Source organism: Rhipicephalus microplus, chromosome X, assembly GCF_043290135.1.
Source record: "Rhipicephalus microplus isolate Deutch F79 chromosome X, USDA_Rmic, whole genome shotgun sequence".
NCBI lineage: Eukaryota > Metazoa > Arthropoda > Arachnida > Ixodida > Ixodidae > Rhipicephalus > Rhipicephalus microplus.
This window is the reverse complement of record NC_134710.1, coordinates 292,647,812-292,663,275: the sequence shown is the minus strand read 5'-3', so window position 1 is coordinate 292,663,275 and position 15,464 is coordinate 292,647,812. Positions and strand designations below refer to the sequence as shown.

At 45.7% G+C, this 15,464-nt stretch overlaps 1 protein-coding gene across 7 annotated transcripts in view; it reads left to right on the top strand.

Annotated features, from left to right (window-relative positions):
* Nucleotides 1-15,464, top strand: part of raw (NDT-like domain-containing protein raw) — a 168,436-nt gene that overhangs the window by 60,053 nt on the left and 92,919 nt on the right. For 3 of the 7 annotated variants that reach the window (XM_075879333.1, XM_075879331.1, XM_075879332.1), the window contains exon 1: nucleotides 5,650-5,763. The exons of the other annotated variants lie outside the window; for them this stretch is intronic. In XM_075879333.1, coding sequence (XP_075735448.1) covers nucleotides 5,665-5,763 — 99 coding nt within the window. In that variant the 5' untranslated portion in view covers nucleotides 5,650-5,664. Of the gene's footprint in view, nucleotides 1-5,649; nucleotides 5,764-15,464 lie in introns of those variants that run through there. 7 annotated transcript variants of the gene reach the window in all.

The window sequence follows — 15,464 nt, the reverse complement described above, 5'->3', positions numbered from 1 at the left end:
TTACAGGTAATCAATCAATTATAATTAGTTAGTCGTTGTTGTAAATTCGTTATGTAAGTGAATGCTTTTTTTGAAAATGTAACATTATGGGTAGGTCAATCATATTTTGTTGTAATTGATTAGTGTTAATCAACTACTTTTGTTTTCCAAAATTCAAGCGTTAACCAATATACTACAGCAGTTCTCGTCTCTAATAATATGCGAGCCCTCTGTAATTCAACCCGTTTTGTCAGACCGGGGCCTCTACGGAACTTTTTTTTTACTGTTTTCTTGGCCGTACCTGTCATGTTTTATTCAAGCACCAACAACAGCGAAGCTCGACGCTTCATAGAGATTAGTGATATCGGCATCGAAGCACTGCCCAGCTACGAGCTGGTGCACAAAGTGACCCTACATTATAACTCCACCTATCCGCCCTGTCAGAGCAGCTGACCTCTTAAAAATAAAGTGCAGCAGCTGACCTCTTAAAAATAAAACGCGGAGAAATCAGGGACAACAACTTCGGAAACTTCAACTCCCGTTGAAAGCTAACAACGTGTCACACTACGTCACAGAAATCTTCAGCCTGCTCTCAACCATGCCAGCCACAGTAGTGCGTTCACTTCGTTTTAGCTTGAGCAAACTCGTGTTTTTGTGTTATGGTAATGAAATTTTGAAGGAAAGTAACGCAAAAGTAGTGGATTATATTTGTGCAAATATTCAGTTGCTTTTCTGGGGTTGTAATCAGTTAAAATTGACTCTTCAATTATTGACCTTTGTAATCAATCGACCCCTGTAACGAAATGACCTCTGTAATCGATTATAATATACATTAATTTTGTTTGTATCGGTTTCCTACTTTCTGCAACGAATACAAGTCTTCTATTAAGAGGTAACGCGTGGAGCCGATACTGTGAGAGAGAAGAGCGAAACGACTGGCCTCACAGAGAGTTTCACACATCAAGGACATGGCTGCGTGTGACGCATTATTCCATGCCATAGTCCATTTCTTGTGCCATGTCAAGAAAATGGAGGTTGACAAAAAAAGACTCGCATCACTTGAGCAACGCATTCCAAAACTGTGGATACCGGCGGGGAGGCATGTTGCCTAGAGAACGTGACGAACGCACTCTTGTTGGTCTCAATGCGCGCGTCTGTTACTGTTTCCGGCAAATTCTGCACTTTATAACGAAGCCAGCCCGAAATAGAAGCTACCTTCGCGGCGGTCTTTTACCGGAGCTGAGCTTGTAGACACCATGCATCTCCACATGATATCCATAGCAGCTCAGTTAACAGCATCCACTTCTCTCCACGTCCGTGTGAAAACGAATACGAAAAAATGCGAGGTATGTTTAGCGTCGGACACAGCAATAAATAAATAAATAAATAAGTAAATAAATAAATAAATAAATAAATAAATAAATAAATAAATAAATAAATAAATAAAGGACACTTACACCTACTTACTACTGCGTGGTGAGTAAGGCGTTTTTTGTTTTTTTCCTTCCCCGCCATGGATTCCTCTCAGCTTCTGCCCCACGTGCCAAAGGAGGATAGCAAGCTACGCAATATACAAAAATGCCCGTGTACTTATATCTATGCTCACGTTAAAGAACTTCACGTGGTCAAAATTTGTTCCAGAGTCCGTCCCCCTCCCCCCGCGGTGTGCATCATAATTATTTCCTTTTTTTTTTGCCTCGTTAAACATGGGCAGTGCAGCTCATGACGTTAGCGACAGCGGGTTTTTGGAATGGCGCTACTGTATGCCATTTATCCGCATGGCCGGTTTCAATATCTTATCAAATTGACATTGGCTGGTAATCCAAGCATAGCAGAAGTTTAGAGAAAGACTGAACCTCGAAGAAATCAGAAATCCTTGAATGGTATTGCGTCGCTGAGGCCGATGGCCCTTCCCCCAATTTCAAGGATATTTCGCTTCATTTGCACGTGAAGGATTCTTGTTGAAGAGAAAGGGGCAAAAAATGGTGAAGTACACACGATAAGGGTCTCTTGGCTGAGTACATATCAACCGCACTCTACTTGAGGAGAAAGGATGATAGGGACTACGTACGAGAAAGAGCGTTCAGGATATAGAGGGGCAAAAGCAGCGCCGTGGGCGCGCCAAGTGTTCTTGAGAACTCGATTAAGTTGCCGGCATCAGTGAAGTCGTGAGAAGGGGCCGGCGAAGGCAGCTCGTAGCTACTGCCCTCTACGAGCCAGGTGTGGAAAATACAAATCACTGGCCACCCTCTATGGTCATCCGCCTCTAATATAGTGATTGTTCAGGAACAAAAGAATAATGACGCTAACTTCTAACTCTCTAGATGAAGTCACCACGGCTATGCGCCAAGCCTGTAATGCAGGTAAAGATGGGTCTGTTGGGGAGACGGGGTAACCTGCGGGTAAGCAGTGGTGACACAAATGAAGCTGCCGTCGTCGCGCTTCAAACCCCCTTCCCCCTATTTCTTATCTTTCAATATATTTCGTGCGCCGCACATCCGCACTCACGAAAAAAAAAAAGGGGGGGGGGGGGGGGGGCTCGCGCGGCAAGTGCGTGCCCGAAAGTTTACACTTGCGTTTTGCGGAACCACGGTTGGACTGGACTGCACGTGCGCGCACACGTGCAGTCTAGCGTGGTAGGACGTGGCAACCAAATGACACGCGTGCACGTGCACTCTAACCCAGCCGTGGCAGTCAAATGACACGATCTGGTGTCCCTATACGCATGTTGAACGCTTGAAAGGAGTGTTCTTGTGGGAAGAACATGCTTATGGGTTGGTTCAGAATCGCAAATGCAATAATTGGTGCCTTTTGAGCAGAGAGGGTTTATTTGGCAGAGAGCAATGGTCCACGCACTGCGCGGGAAAAAGGGGAGCCAGCTGCAAGGAAAGAAAGCGAGGTGCAATGGCTCAGTAAGTAAGAGGGAATGGAGCGAGGACAAAAGACAGGAACCATACAGACGGGTGGTTTCTGCCCTCCCGCTTCGTTCCAAACTTCCCGCAAATACGCGCGCAGCGCTCGGCTGATATCGTCTTAAGACGAAAGGGTCTGTCTTTTTGTGTGTGTGTATCACTGTCAGTTATGCCCTAAACTCCATGTTACACAGCCAGGTTAAGCGCAGTTACGACCTACCATGGTTAACCGCGTTGGACGGCGGTTAGGGTTAACCACGGTTCGCCAATGTGACACGGCGCATAAGCATCTGACACCACTTCCGTGGGCGCCGCCACTTCCTCGGTTAACTGCCTACCGAGGTTGCCGAAGTCGGTTTCCTAAAACCACGGTTTCGCGTAATGTGAATCATAGAAGAACTGCTGCAGTGGTGTCAGCCATCTTGCCTACTGCTCGGTTTGCGGTGTGCGAGCGTAAACCGTGGTGGCCTAGCTCGGTTTGCGATAACAAAGTTTACGAGGCTAATGGCACTTACGTTCGCTGTGTAGCTAGCACTAACGGCGCTTAGCCGTAACCACAGTGACAGGGGCATCGGGTTTAAGAAAAACTTCCACTGCGAAGCTGCTCCTTTCTCGGCGTCTGGACAGTGCGGCTGAACATGGCTTGTCTCATTTCGCGGAGCCACAACTACACCACAACTGTGTGTCGTCCGTTTTGTGGCTGCCGGGAAAAAAAATGGTTCTCACACATGTTGGAGCAGTTGCCGTGCGTTGCTGCCGCTTTTCGTAGATCTCGCCGCTAAATGTCTAAATGTCTAAATGTCTAAATGTTGGACTTCAGATATTGTTTGCTATAGTCTTTGAGTGAACTAAGAACTCTAAGATAGTCACAATGAAAAATCTCAACAGGAAAACAATGGAACCGTAATAAATATTTTTGAAAAAGGCAAAAACACATTTAGCCAAGGGCATTGCGGTCGTTCACAGTGCGACTTTCAGCGCAGCAGTCATTCTCAGCGTTGGTCCGCCAACCTCTCATAAGAGCGGGACATTTTTTTTGCAGTAAATTTTAATTATTCTGGTAACTGTGTCGCTGAGATTGTAATTCGATATCCTAAACGCTGTAAACGAGATAATTGAAAGGCGGGTGTTTGACTATGACCTTGTCCCGGTCGTCTGATTTGCAGTGCATGGCATAACGAGAGGCGGGAACAAAATAATAAAACGATAGAGAAAGATCTGATGAGAGCACTGATTCCAAGTGTCACAGACAATCGTCCACTCTAGCTCGACCCCTCAGCGAGTTTTTGCTGTCGTGACACGTGAGACTATAAATCCAGGATTTTATACAACGAGAAATATTTTTCATCTATAGCTGGTATCTGGCGCCGAAAAACTTTTATTTTTGAAGGATGGGCAGTAAATTAGAAGGTAATGTACAGAGTTGAGCGCTTAAAATTAAATAAAAAGGGTGGGAGAGGGGATTGTGGGTGAGCGGTGATTTATTTATTTATTTATTTATTTATTTATTTATTTATTTATTTGTTTATTTATGTTAACATACTGCAGCTTTGATAGGCTATCGCAGGACTGGATACAGAATACAAAACAAATTGCAATACAAGGCATGAAGATCAGAGATTAGTGATGTAGAAAAAGAATTTACCACGTGATAAAGATTTAACATGGCCAGGCAACGCATTCTATAATTCAGTGGTGTGAACAAAAAATGAATTTACACGAGTTTGTTCAGTGATTAAAAGGAGACATGTTCGAATCATGATGATGTTTGGTGCTTATGCCTTATGCTTTTATCATTGTGTATTTGCCATAATTCCGCCGCCTTGGGCATCACCGCTGTTGTGTTGTCCGTCACACCGTCATCCTCAAACACACTGTTTTCGTTTCTTTTTTTTTAAATGACTTGATTTGTACAACTCTATAATATCAATCTTGTCTGTTTCCATTCTAGTAGAAGTCACGTTGACTTTCTATAGCCAAAGCCAAGCGAACGAATGAACAGCAACTGCCCACTGCTCCAAACAGGTGACGTACCGCGCAACCACAAGAAAGAAAGAAGGAAAGAAATAAAGAAAGTAAGTAAGGAAGAGAAAAGAAAGAAAGAAAGAAAGAAAGAAAGAAAGAAAGAAAGAAAGAAAGAAAGAAAGAAAGAAAGAAAGAAAGAAAGAAAGAAAGAAAGAGTGCCTTCTTTTCTTTTGTGGTTGCGTCATAATTCAGTGTGAACCGACTATAGCCCGAAATTTGGAAAATATCGCTATTCAGCACAGCTGTTTCCAGTAAAGAAAAAAAAAAGAAGGCTGCGTCGAGCGGCTGGAGAAGCTTAGGATGCAGCCGGGGAAAACAGCGAAGCGCCGAATCCGCGGATATGCGACAACAAGCAGAACTGGCCAGCCATTCTGGTTTCGGGGGATTAGTTCGACCACCGCGCCCAAAAGCCTCATCGAGCATCGTCCTCCGACTCTGCCCGGCTTTTAAAAAATAATAATAATAACGTGTTCCGCGTCGCATGCCCTGTCTGCGACTGTCTGCCTGCCGTTCCGTTGTTGGCCAGCAGCCGTGCTATGTTGCATGCTCGGTCGGTAACGTCTGCTCTCATACGCTGCCGTTACCGCTGAGGCATTGTGATTGGACCGAACATGCAACCAATTGCTCGAATGCGTGTCGGCAGGTCGCCCTTGTGCGGAGTCGAAATTGCTGATCCCTTTTGTTTCACGAGAGGCCGCGGGGGAAGACAGTGAGAGAGGGAGAAGCTGGAGTCCTAACCCGCTATAAAATGGATTCGCTCGCCACAAAACACGCTTCGAAGTCTCAGCCGAGCGGAATATACGACGCTCAGATGATGTTTTCGATCAAGTTACTCCATTTTGTAAGGGTGAGCACTCTTTCCTTTTCTGCTTTGCTCTTTCCTTTTTCCATAAAAAACAGGCATAACTAAGTTTTCAATTTGAATACTAGCTTTGGCCTTGTATATACTTGTTGTTGATTCGAGTAAAACAAAAAAAAGAAAAGAAGTGTGAGTATTTCTGTTTAGCAGTAGCAGGCCTTCAATCTGTTTACTTATTGATGCATGCTGTGTTTGTGGGTGTTTTTATCGGCTGAGTAATGGAGTTTTTATTAAGCGGTACAGCACCCAGACTTCGATCCAGGGCTGGCCGGTTCATCACGATTTGAACGCATAGGCTGAAGATAAGCAAAAAAAAAAGGACCAAGGTGATTATTAGTCGCACTCAGCTTTTGTGGGGGGGGGGGGGGGGGCGGGGTGCGTGCGTGCGTGCGGATGTGCACGTGCGGGCGTCTACGCTTTATGAGCTCGCTTTTTTATAGCAAAGGCAAAAGCTTGGACCATCTCCCTCTAAAGGGAACCACGTGTAGATGCGAAGTAGTGGGTGCTAACACTTTCACTGGTAGGCGACGTTGACGCTGGCGCTCATCAAGCGAAAGCCAAGTAAAGACGCCCTTGAGTGAATCCCGAACGGGCGATCCAGTGCCTACATGATGCTACGGGGCAGTGAACGATTGTGCAGCGCGAGCAGTCAGTTTTTTTTTTATTTTTTTTTATTAGCAGACGCTGCCTGCGTCTGCCTTGCGAAGCGAGAGAGGGGGAGGGAAGCGATAGTTTAGCGGGTGTCTTGCTAGGCCGCCACAAGACGCGAGCATGCGCAGTGGAGGTGTAGTGAGGGATAGCGTTACACGGGTTAGTCAAAGAGCTGCTTCGCGTGTAAATACACGCGGACTACTATGCTTTGGCCAGATGTGTGAATTTCCAGGTAAGGGCTCTTGCAGGAATTATCAGTCATGCAAATAGCGCACTCCGTGTTACCCTTTTAAAATAGATTGCGTTCTTAGCAATACTGTCGCCGCCCAGCGCGCCCCATAGGAGAGATTAGATCAAATACTTTACGCATACATATCGCACAAACTGTCACTGAAACGTGGTCATGTGCGAACTCTTACTTGCTATGCCTTTTTCGTAGGCCAAATTTCATTGCACAGAAATGATTAGGAAGGACTTTCTGTGACCATGGCTGAATGAGAGGCCTATTAAAATTGGGACTGATGAGTTATTGATTTTACTCCCTGATATTTGCTGCTATTGTATTCCGTCTCCTAAGACGTACGAGTTCGGTAAGCCAGAAATACGTGCGCAGCACCTAGTTTTAAGCATAAATATTTTTATCAAAAGCCACCTTGAACCAACGTTGTTATTCGGGCACTCCACCGAGAATATCCGGGCAACGTTGCCCTTTCTAAGTGACTATGTAAAGGAAAAGAGGAGAAACTTGCCGCCTGTGAGCATATTTCCTTAAGAAGACACCTGAACAGGCCCGCACAGGGATGAGATAATGAGAGTAAGAGATAAGAGAATATGAATAATAATAAGAATATGATAAGAATAAGAATAGGATAAGAGAGATAAGAGAAAAGATAAGAGAATATGAAAAGAAAAAAAGGCACATTCGCTCCGCCTCCCTCAGCACATGCCCGAACCAGCGCAACACGCAACCGTCCGGAAAAGCCGCCGAGAGAGCCGGGGAAAATATTCGTCGAAGAAAGCGAAACGATATTATTCCGCGCAACTGGTCTAAAGTTAACAAAATTCGGCCACTAGTTAGCCTCCCCCCCCCCCCCCCTTTTTTTTTTGTACAGCTGTGCGCTGTACTTGCGTGCGCTAGTTTTTACCCAAATAAGTTGCAAAATATACAGTGTCCGAGTTACTCTAAATGTTTGTCTGCACTACCACTGAAGCTGTTACTTCTAGTACGCTGAACTTCTATTTGTCATTTTCTATAGCGACGTACGAAAGGCAAATACACGGAACAATATTCTTGATTGTCATATTTTGGCGCTAAGACAAGGTTGCCTGCGTTTTTTTCCAACGCCAGTGGTGCCTGAGTTTCCCGGCGCTTGTTTCGTGCCGGGGAACTTGTGCATATTAGATACTTAACGTATTTCCTGATTGCACTGCACTTCGATGTGCCTTTATTCAGATTTAGTCACTTCTCCCAGACGGTAAAATTCACTCAGAGGCAAACGAGTGGCTATGCTTATTGCGTGCCCGGCGCACTCGGTTTCAACGTCACCATTAAAATTTGATTACAAATATGTCAAACCAAGTGCAATTTGTGCGCCAAATGCATATTTCCCGCCTAGACAAGTGCCCCCGATCAATTGATTGATTGATTGATTGATTGATTGATTGATTCGTATGCCCGGGTTTAACTCCGAAAAGCACCATATGATTATGAGAGACGCCGTAGTGGAAAGCATCAGGAATTTCGACCACCGGGGGTTCTTTAACGTGCACCCAAATCTGACCACACGGGCCTACAGCATTTTCGCCTCCATCGAAAATGCAGCCGCCAAAGCCGGGATTCGATCCTGCTACCTGCGGGTCAGAACCGAGTACCTTGGCCACTAGAGCACTGCGGTGGGGCACATTAGAACAATGATGTCAATTATTGAGCTCTTGGTAATTAGCCAACTGAATGTCCATAACCTGCGGAAAGTCGCAGAGTTCATGTGCGAATACAACTGTACAGTACCTGAGTGTCCAAGTATTCAAGTAAAAAGTCTGTATTGTCTAAAACAAGGCGGATCAACATTGTTCGTCTACAACACATTCTGGACGTGTTCTCGTGAAAGCTGTAAGTAGGAAATGCTTCTGAAAAAAAAAAAAGATCTGCTATTGCGCGTGTGTGAGAACAGCATTCTCTATACAGCTCCAATCAGCTTGCAGCAGTGAAAAGAAATGTGTAAAATTACAGAGAATTGTGAAGGGACCGCACTCATGCATTTAATGTCGGGGCCCTGTTTCAATGTGTGCAGAAAGAAAAGGAAAGCTTGCGAGCGGAAATAGTGAGGTGCTAGTCCTCTCGCTTTATCGCTGGCCTCGCGTATTTCGTTACGGGGACCTTTCTGAAACGTTTTTCTTCTGCATATGTCGATTTGCAGACATCACGTAGCATGTGCTCCCCTGCCCACCCGCCTTCCTTTTTTTTTCATTTTTCTATTGCGCAGCTACAAGAAAGTGTATACGATCGAAAGAATGTAACAGAATAAGATGCACAGCAGCAGGGCCTTTCTGCAGATTCATGCAGCACATTCTACTACTTTATGCGGGACGATGAGTCTTGACGTACTACCATTAACGGTTAGCGCTAGCTTAAGCTAGCCGAATAATGACTATGCTGCTGCAGTTAATGTTGACTTTAGAAATATGGTTGAGTGATCGCTGATGTAGGCCACTGTGTGAGCTGTACATAAAAGATTCTGGGTGTTTTTCAACGTACGCTGTGCGCTGTTACCACTCATTTAATAAAGTGATGCTATCTCACATGCGTTTAGTTGGTTATGCGTTATCTTTATTGTATATTTGAGCAATTAACCCCAGCACATTTGGTTTGTGACGAGACGCGTCCAATCGACGACGTGGAGTAGTTGTGGCGTGTCGAAAGTTCCGCGCATCTCACCGCGCTCTCGGAGCGGCCGAGGTGGTTTACACGCATACACGCGCGCCCCGCCGCGGTGGTCTAGTGGCTAAGGTGCTCGGCTGCTGACCCGCAGGTCGCGGGTTCAAATCCCGGCTGCGGCGGCTGCATTTCCGATGGAGGCGGAAATGTTGTAGGCCCGTGTGCTCAGATTTGGGTGCACGTTAAAGAACCCCAGGTGGTCGAAATTTCCGGAGCCCTCCACTACGGCGTCTCTCATAATCATATGGTGGTTTTGGGACGTTAAACCCCACAAATCAAATCAATCAATCAAATCAACGCATACACGCGCGCACGTATTACACGGAGAAGAATAGCGCGCTCTACAGGACGACAACGTCAGTGACCGGCGAAGCGCAGTTTTTGCGTGCCTGGTCGACCTTGCGCGTGGGCGTTTCCGGCTGCGGCAAATGCGTGCGCGGTCCCCGCGACCGCTGGGCGACACCGTGTGTCAACTCGAAGGACGCTCAGCGTCGCAAATAAACATTGCGACTAACAGCGTGTTGTATCCTTCTATACTGGATCACACTCCCACCCAGATGTCGCGTCCACTCACTACTGACGCTTTATACAATGGTGCACGAAGCAAACCTAGTGCATATTGTTCCCATATTGAAGTGGCCGCTACTATTTTTTTTCGTGAATGACTGTTATTATTTATTCTAATTACCTTTGTAACCCGAAGAAAACTCGCTAATTATCAAAATGTCACTGATGCAGATGTCCTCTTGTGGAAATGACACCTGTCTGTGCTACTTCCAACAACGTATTAATTGCGTGCTCATTTCTTTTCTGTGAATGAAGAAAGCCCGCGAATTATGAAAAATAACACGTGTCTGTGCCCACACCCGCAAAAGAAAGCAGTGCCGTCGAATAATCTTACTGGAAGTAATATATTCCGTCGCCATGAGACACCGTGTTTTGCACATTAGCAAGGGTTCAAGTCAGGTGCCAACAACACGTGTTGCAGTTTTGCAGGGATTCCTTCCGCTTGATTGTACGTCGCTATCACGATTCATATCTCACGGTCAACTGTTAGCGGCCGGGTCACTGTTCTGATTAGAGCGATTACAGTTTGAATGTGCAAGATCAAAGCGGCGCATATCTTCAGACGGGAAGTGCCAGATAGCGCGATCCGTATTTTAGGGGCGAAGCTTCTTAGGGTGTAGGTCGTTCCCTCCTCTGTAGTATGTATGTAGCCACCTCTAGTTTATGAATTGCTCACTAGATGGCGTTTTCTGTATATATCCTTAAAAATAATATCACTAGAAGACGTTAGTGGTTTTCGAATTGACGATTAAAGATGATAGAATAAAGAGGAAGGAGGACAGACGAACGCACGGATGGACGGGATGGACGGATGGACGGAAGGACGGATGGACAGACAGACAGACAGACAGACAGACAGACAGACAGACAGACAGACAGACAGACAGACAGATAGATAGATAGATAGATAGATAGATAGATAGATAGATAGATAGATAGATAGATAGATAGATAGATAGATAGATAGATAGATAGATAGATAGATAGATAGATAGATAGATAGACGGACAAACGGACGGACGGACGGACGGACGGACGGACAGACAGACAGACAGACAGACAGACAGACAGACAGACAGACAGACAGACAGACAGACAGACGGACGCTTCGCCCCGCTCATCATTCACTCCATGGATATGCTGTGAATTCCTTTTTCTTTCTACATTTCCTTCATTGCTACTCGTTATTTCAAAGTGAGCTTGTTTGAGGGCGCTTTCTTTATGCGCGCAGCTGCCTATAGTCACGTGCTATTTTTCGTATTTCACGGCCTTGCTTTATTACCAGGAAAAAATGAGCATGCATTTAGTACGTTGCTGAAAGTAGCTCAGACAGATGTCGTTTCAACATGCGCACATCTGCCTCATTAATATTTTGACAATTAGGCGAGTACTTTTTGTGTTACAAATATGATTATGACTAACTAATTAATTATATATAACCAAAAACTTAGTAGCGGCTACTACAGTATACGCTTGGAACAATATGCACTAGCTTTACTTCGTGTGTCTTTGTGTGCTTAGCGATTGCGTGAGTGAGTGAGTGAGTGAGTGAGTGTGTGAGTGAGTGAGTGAGTGAGTGAGTGAGTGAGTGAGTGAGTGAGTGAGTGAGTGAGTGAGAGGGCAGCTTGATGCAAATGGGAGCATTTCCATGTTGCTTGATTGTTAAGGCTCATCAGGCTTGTGAGAAATGAATGCCGTTTACACCTTCAGTATTGTCTATTTTGGTGAAGAGTTACACTTCGAAAACCCATATGCTAACGCTAGCCTCTATTTCCTTCTGACCTCGTTTGCGTACAATCGGAAACACCTCTTTGCGCTTTCTTTAGTCGTTTCAAACATGTTTTGTCGGTGCGGGCTTTTCGCCATAAAATGTTACACAGCTTGTATCGATACATTCCGGTGTCACCGTCACCGCAGGTATGCGCGTCGTTGGTTGTGAGTGAAAATTTGAAATATATACAAACGAAATATTTAAAAACCTGCTTACCACCCAGTACTTTTGCATGGCAAGCAGATGCTCTCTCACCTTAGCCACGCCAGGCTTTGACACTGTGTCACAAAAGGAAAAAAAAGCCGATGCGAATATCATGTATGGTGCGAGGGGACTTCTTCGCGCGGGTGATTTTGCTTGACACAAGCGTAAAATTGAGCCGGGTGTCAAAGATGTAAATCAAGGCACTAGTAGGTGGTTTCAAGGGTCATTTATAAGAAAGCGCTCAGGCATAATTCATAAACACCACCAGCGAGGTGTCCAGCTGCGGACACTTCGTTACTGCTGTTGTTGCCTTACGGACGCGTTGTGTGTACTTCACAACTGCAGTTCCAGTATAGTCATTCTTGGATAGCTTGGAACGGCCAGCGTTATGAACACAGAGGTTGCTTTCCTTTCGGCACGGTTGAGATGTCCACCGAGAAGGGAAGACAGGCAAGCGACGGAGAAGGCGATGCGCCCGATTGAGCCATCGCATCGTACTCTATGAAAGGCGAAAGCTCGTGTGTTTTTTAAGTTCTCTATTTGATTTTGCGTTGTGTGTGTACTCCAAGAATGGACACTATGGAATTTAACACTGGGGCGTAGCAACAAACTGTGCAATGCAGCGCGCAAGTATAGCTCACCGATGATTGACCATTGAGTGGAATGCACTCAAAATATGAGCATCGCCAGGCACCGGCTTAAAACTGCGACACATAGGTCTACATATTCCGCCGAGCATATCGATCAAACCCTGGCCGTCCAGAGTGCCCGTGAACGGGCCGCCAAGCTCGGCTTGCAGGTCTCTACGTGGGATTAGCTGGGTGGCGTGGGGTCCCCCCTGCGTCTTCTCTGGACCAATAATGAAGCTTTAATCGTCATCGTCATCATCATACCTCCACATGCACGGGTCACAGTGCCTATATGCACGTGACTGATAAGTCACGTTAGCACGTCGTGTAAAGCGTCATCGAGAGTGAAAGATGCCAACTCACGATTTCTATAAAGTTGGCAATTCGCGAGAGCGTTTTCCAAGAAATAACATAACAAAAAATGGTTTCAACGTGGGATGAGACAGAGGTTAATCCTCTCTTCCCCCCACCTCGCCTGAAGAAAGCTAGCCGGTTTTCGTTAAAATTATTTTATTCAACGTTATACTTTCCTAGTGCTCATTTTCTCTTCAGTCGGGGGAATAGTAAAAGGGACGATTTGAAGCAGGCCGTGGAGAACATTACTGTATCCATAAACCCGATAGAGTCGCGAGCTAATTTTGTGTTTTCTTACACGTATCGAGGTAATAATGCTTACGTGCCTCAGTAGCCCACGTCTACGGTGCACGGCTAAATAATAGGACTAAGCAGCATTTGCAACAACGCGGCCACTGTATTATCACCCGGTCTACGGTGAGCTGCACAGCCTCGAAAGGGCTCGTGCGATGTAATGCGGAACCTTCACGTTGTAATGCACACTCTGTGATATCACTTTATGGACAGTCCTAGCATGACGACAAGGCAGTTGACGATAGCGAGAATACTTAGGCTAGGTACAGGCCACGAGAGAGAGAGAGAAAGCTTTGAAGACCCGCGCAAGCTTGTCTAAGTGCAAGTTGCTTGCCATACATAGACCGATTGTTCGTTCGCCACTGACACACTCAATCAATAAAGGAAGCTCACTTGGAGTCCTTGATATATAGGTTGCAAAGCTGTCTGCTCTCAATGTAAGGGTTCATATCACTCTATTCACATTCTTCTCTTATCATTTACCTCTCAGTACTGATAAAGCGTTCTGATAACGTGTATAGGCGAAGTACCATCAATAGTAGGATAAGCGATGCATGCAGTTAGGTCCTCGCATAATGCATGGCGCTATATACAGTTCATAAGGGCACCTTCACCTCTGTAATGACTGCCCATTTTTGTGACGTGCTGATATTCACTATATTGCTTAATTATTCACATTTCGCTGCGCAATGTATCAAAGTACAAATTATTCAGCCGAAAGTACTTTCTCCCTCTGTCTCTTTACTATCACCGATTTCTAGTAATAGAGCAGACACATATATGTGTATAGTATTGTAGTCGTCTGACGATATTGTTCGTAATTTGACATTGGCCACACACTAAAAATACTCACCCAAGCACTTTTTTTTTTATTTTGAGCATGAGTCGGATCAGGTTCTCACTAGGGATATTGTGGTAAACGTTCAGGATACGAGGTGCAAAGACGTATTAGCCGTGACATCTGCTCTTAAGCCTTTTTTCTCCGTGCTTTTTACCCCCCGTACTTTGTGGGAAGTAGCCATGGACATCGGCAGGCGGAAAGGGGAGGAGGAGGAGGGTGCGAAAGGGGCGCTGTCAACTTGAGGCCACCCCATCACTTTTTGTCCTCACCCAAAGCTACACCAGCACTTCCGAGTCCCCCTCCTACCCCAGCCTCCATGCAACATGAGTTCGCAGCCTTCAGGATAAACTCCTGCCGACTATATAGTGGCTACAAGTAGTTAAATACCTTCCGCCTCGCCACATTCCGGATCTCCCGTAATAAGAGAAATGCTTCACCAAGTGAGAAACCTAACTTCTCCCTCTGAGCGCAGCAGCTCACTGCTCTGATCGGCCACGATTGCACGCACGCGTCTAAAGAGCCAAAGGACAGCTGTTTGAGATGTTTGGCGGGTACACCATGCGGCAGTTTCTTGCATGCGTTTCTCGCGATAGCTTGCGCTTTGAGGCGCATTGCGTTATAACTGCACCGTCTCCGGATCGGAACGCATTTTTCAAGACTTTTCTTGTATCGGCTAATGCTGCGTAGAAACTTGACCGGCCCAGGACGAACAAGTTCTAAGTATTCAACACCGCAGTGCAAATGGCCATCGATCGTCATATTAATGACACCACATCACATATTGTCATTAGTACTATACGTATGACTCATGACATCGCTGATGACTACGCAATGGTGATTCTTTGACTTAGTGCAGTTTTTTTTCCTGTTTTGAAAGGACCATAAGGTTAGGGTGCTCGGGTACAAACCCGGATGTAAGGGGTTTGACCCCGGCCGCAGCGTTCACATTTTGATGGAGGCGAAACGCTAAAAACTCGTGTACGTGCGATATCAGTCAACAGCACCAGATAGTCAAAATTTTCGAAGCCCTTCGCTACGGCGTCCCTCAATCATATCGTGGTTTTGGCACGCAAGACGCCGTCTAATGAGGAGTTCGACCATTTATATAACCAAGCAGTCACCGTGCTTGCAAGTCACGTCGAACGGCTATAGAATAAACACAATGCATGCGATCGTTACCACCGTCGTCTTCACTGTCACACACTCAGTCGCGTGAGACACACAGCTGTTTGTGTTGACGTCGACCACGTAACGCTTGGCGCGATCATAAACGATGCAGCGTCAAAATCATAACGCTTCGCATGACATCGATTCCCGCAATCTGGGAGATGTGCTGAAGTGTCTTCTTCATCACGTATGCCCACTGCCGCCCGACCCAATGAAAGTTATCCTTGTGGAATGACGATCTGGGCCATTATTTGACGTATGCATGTGGGAGGTAGT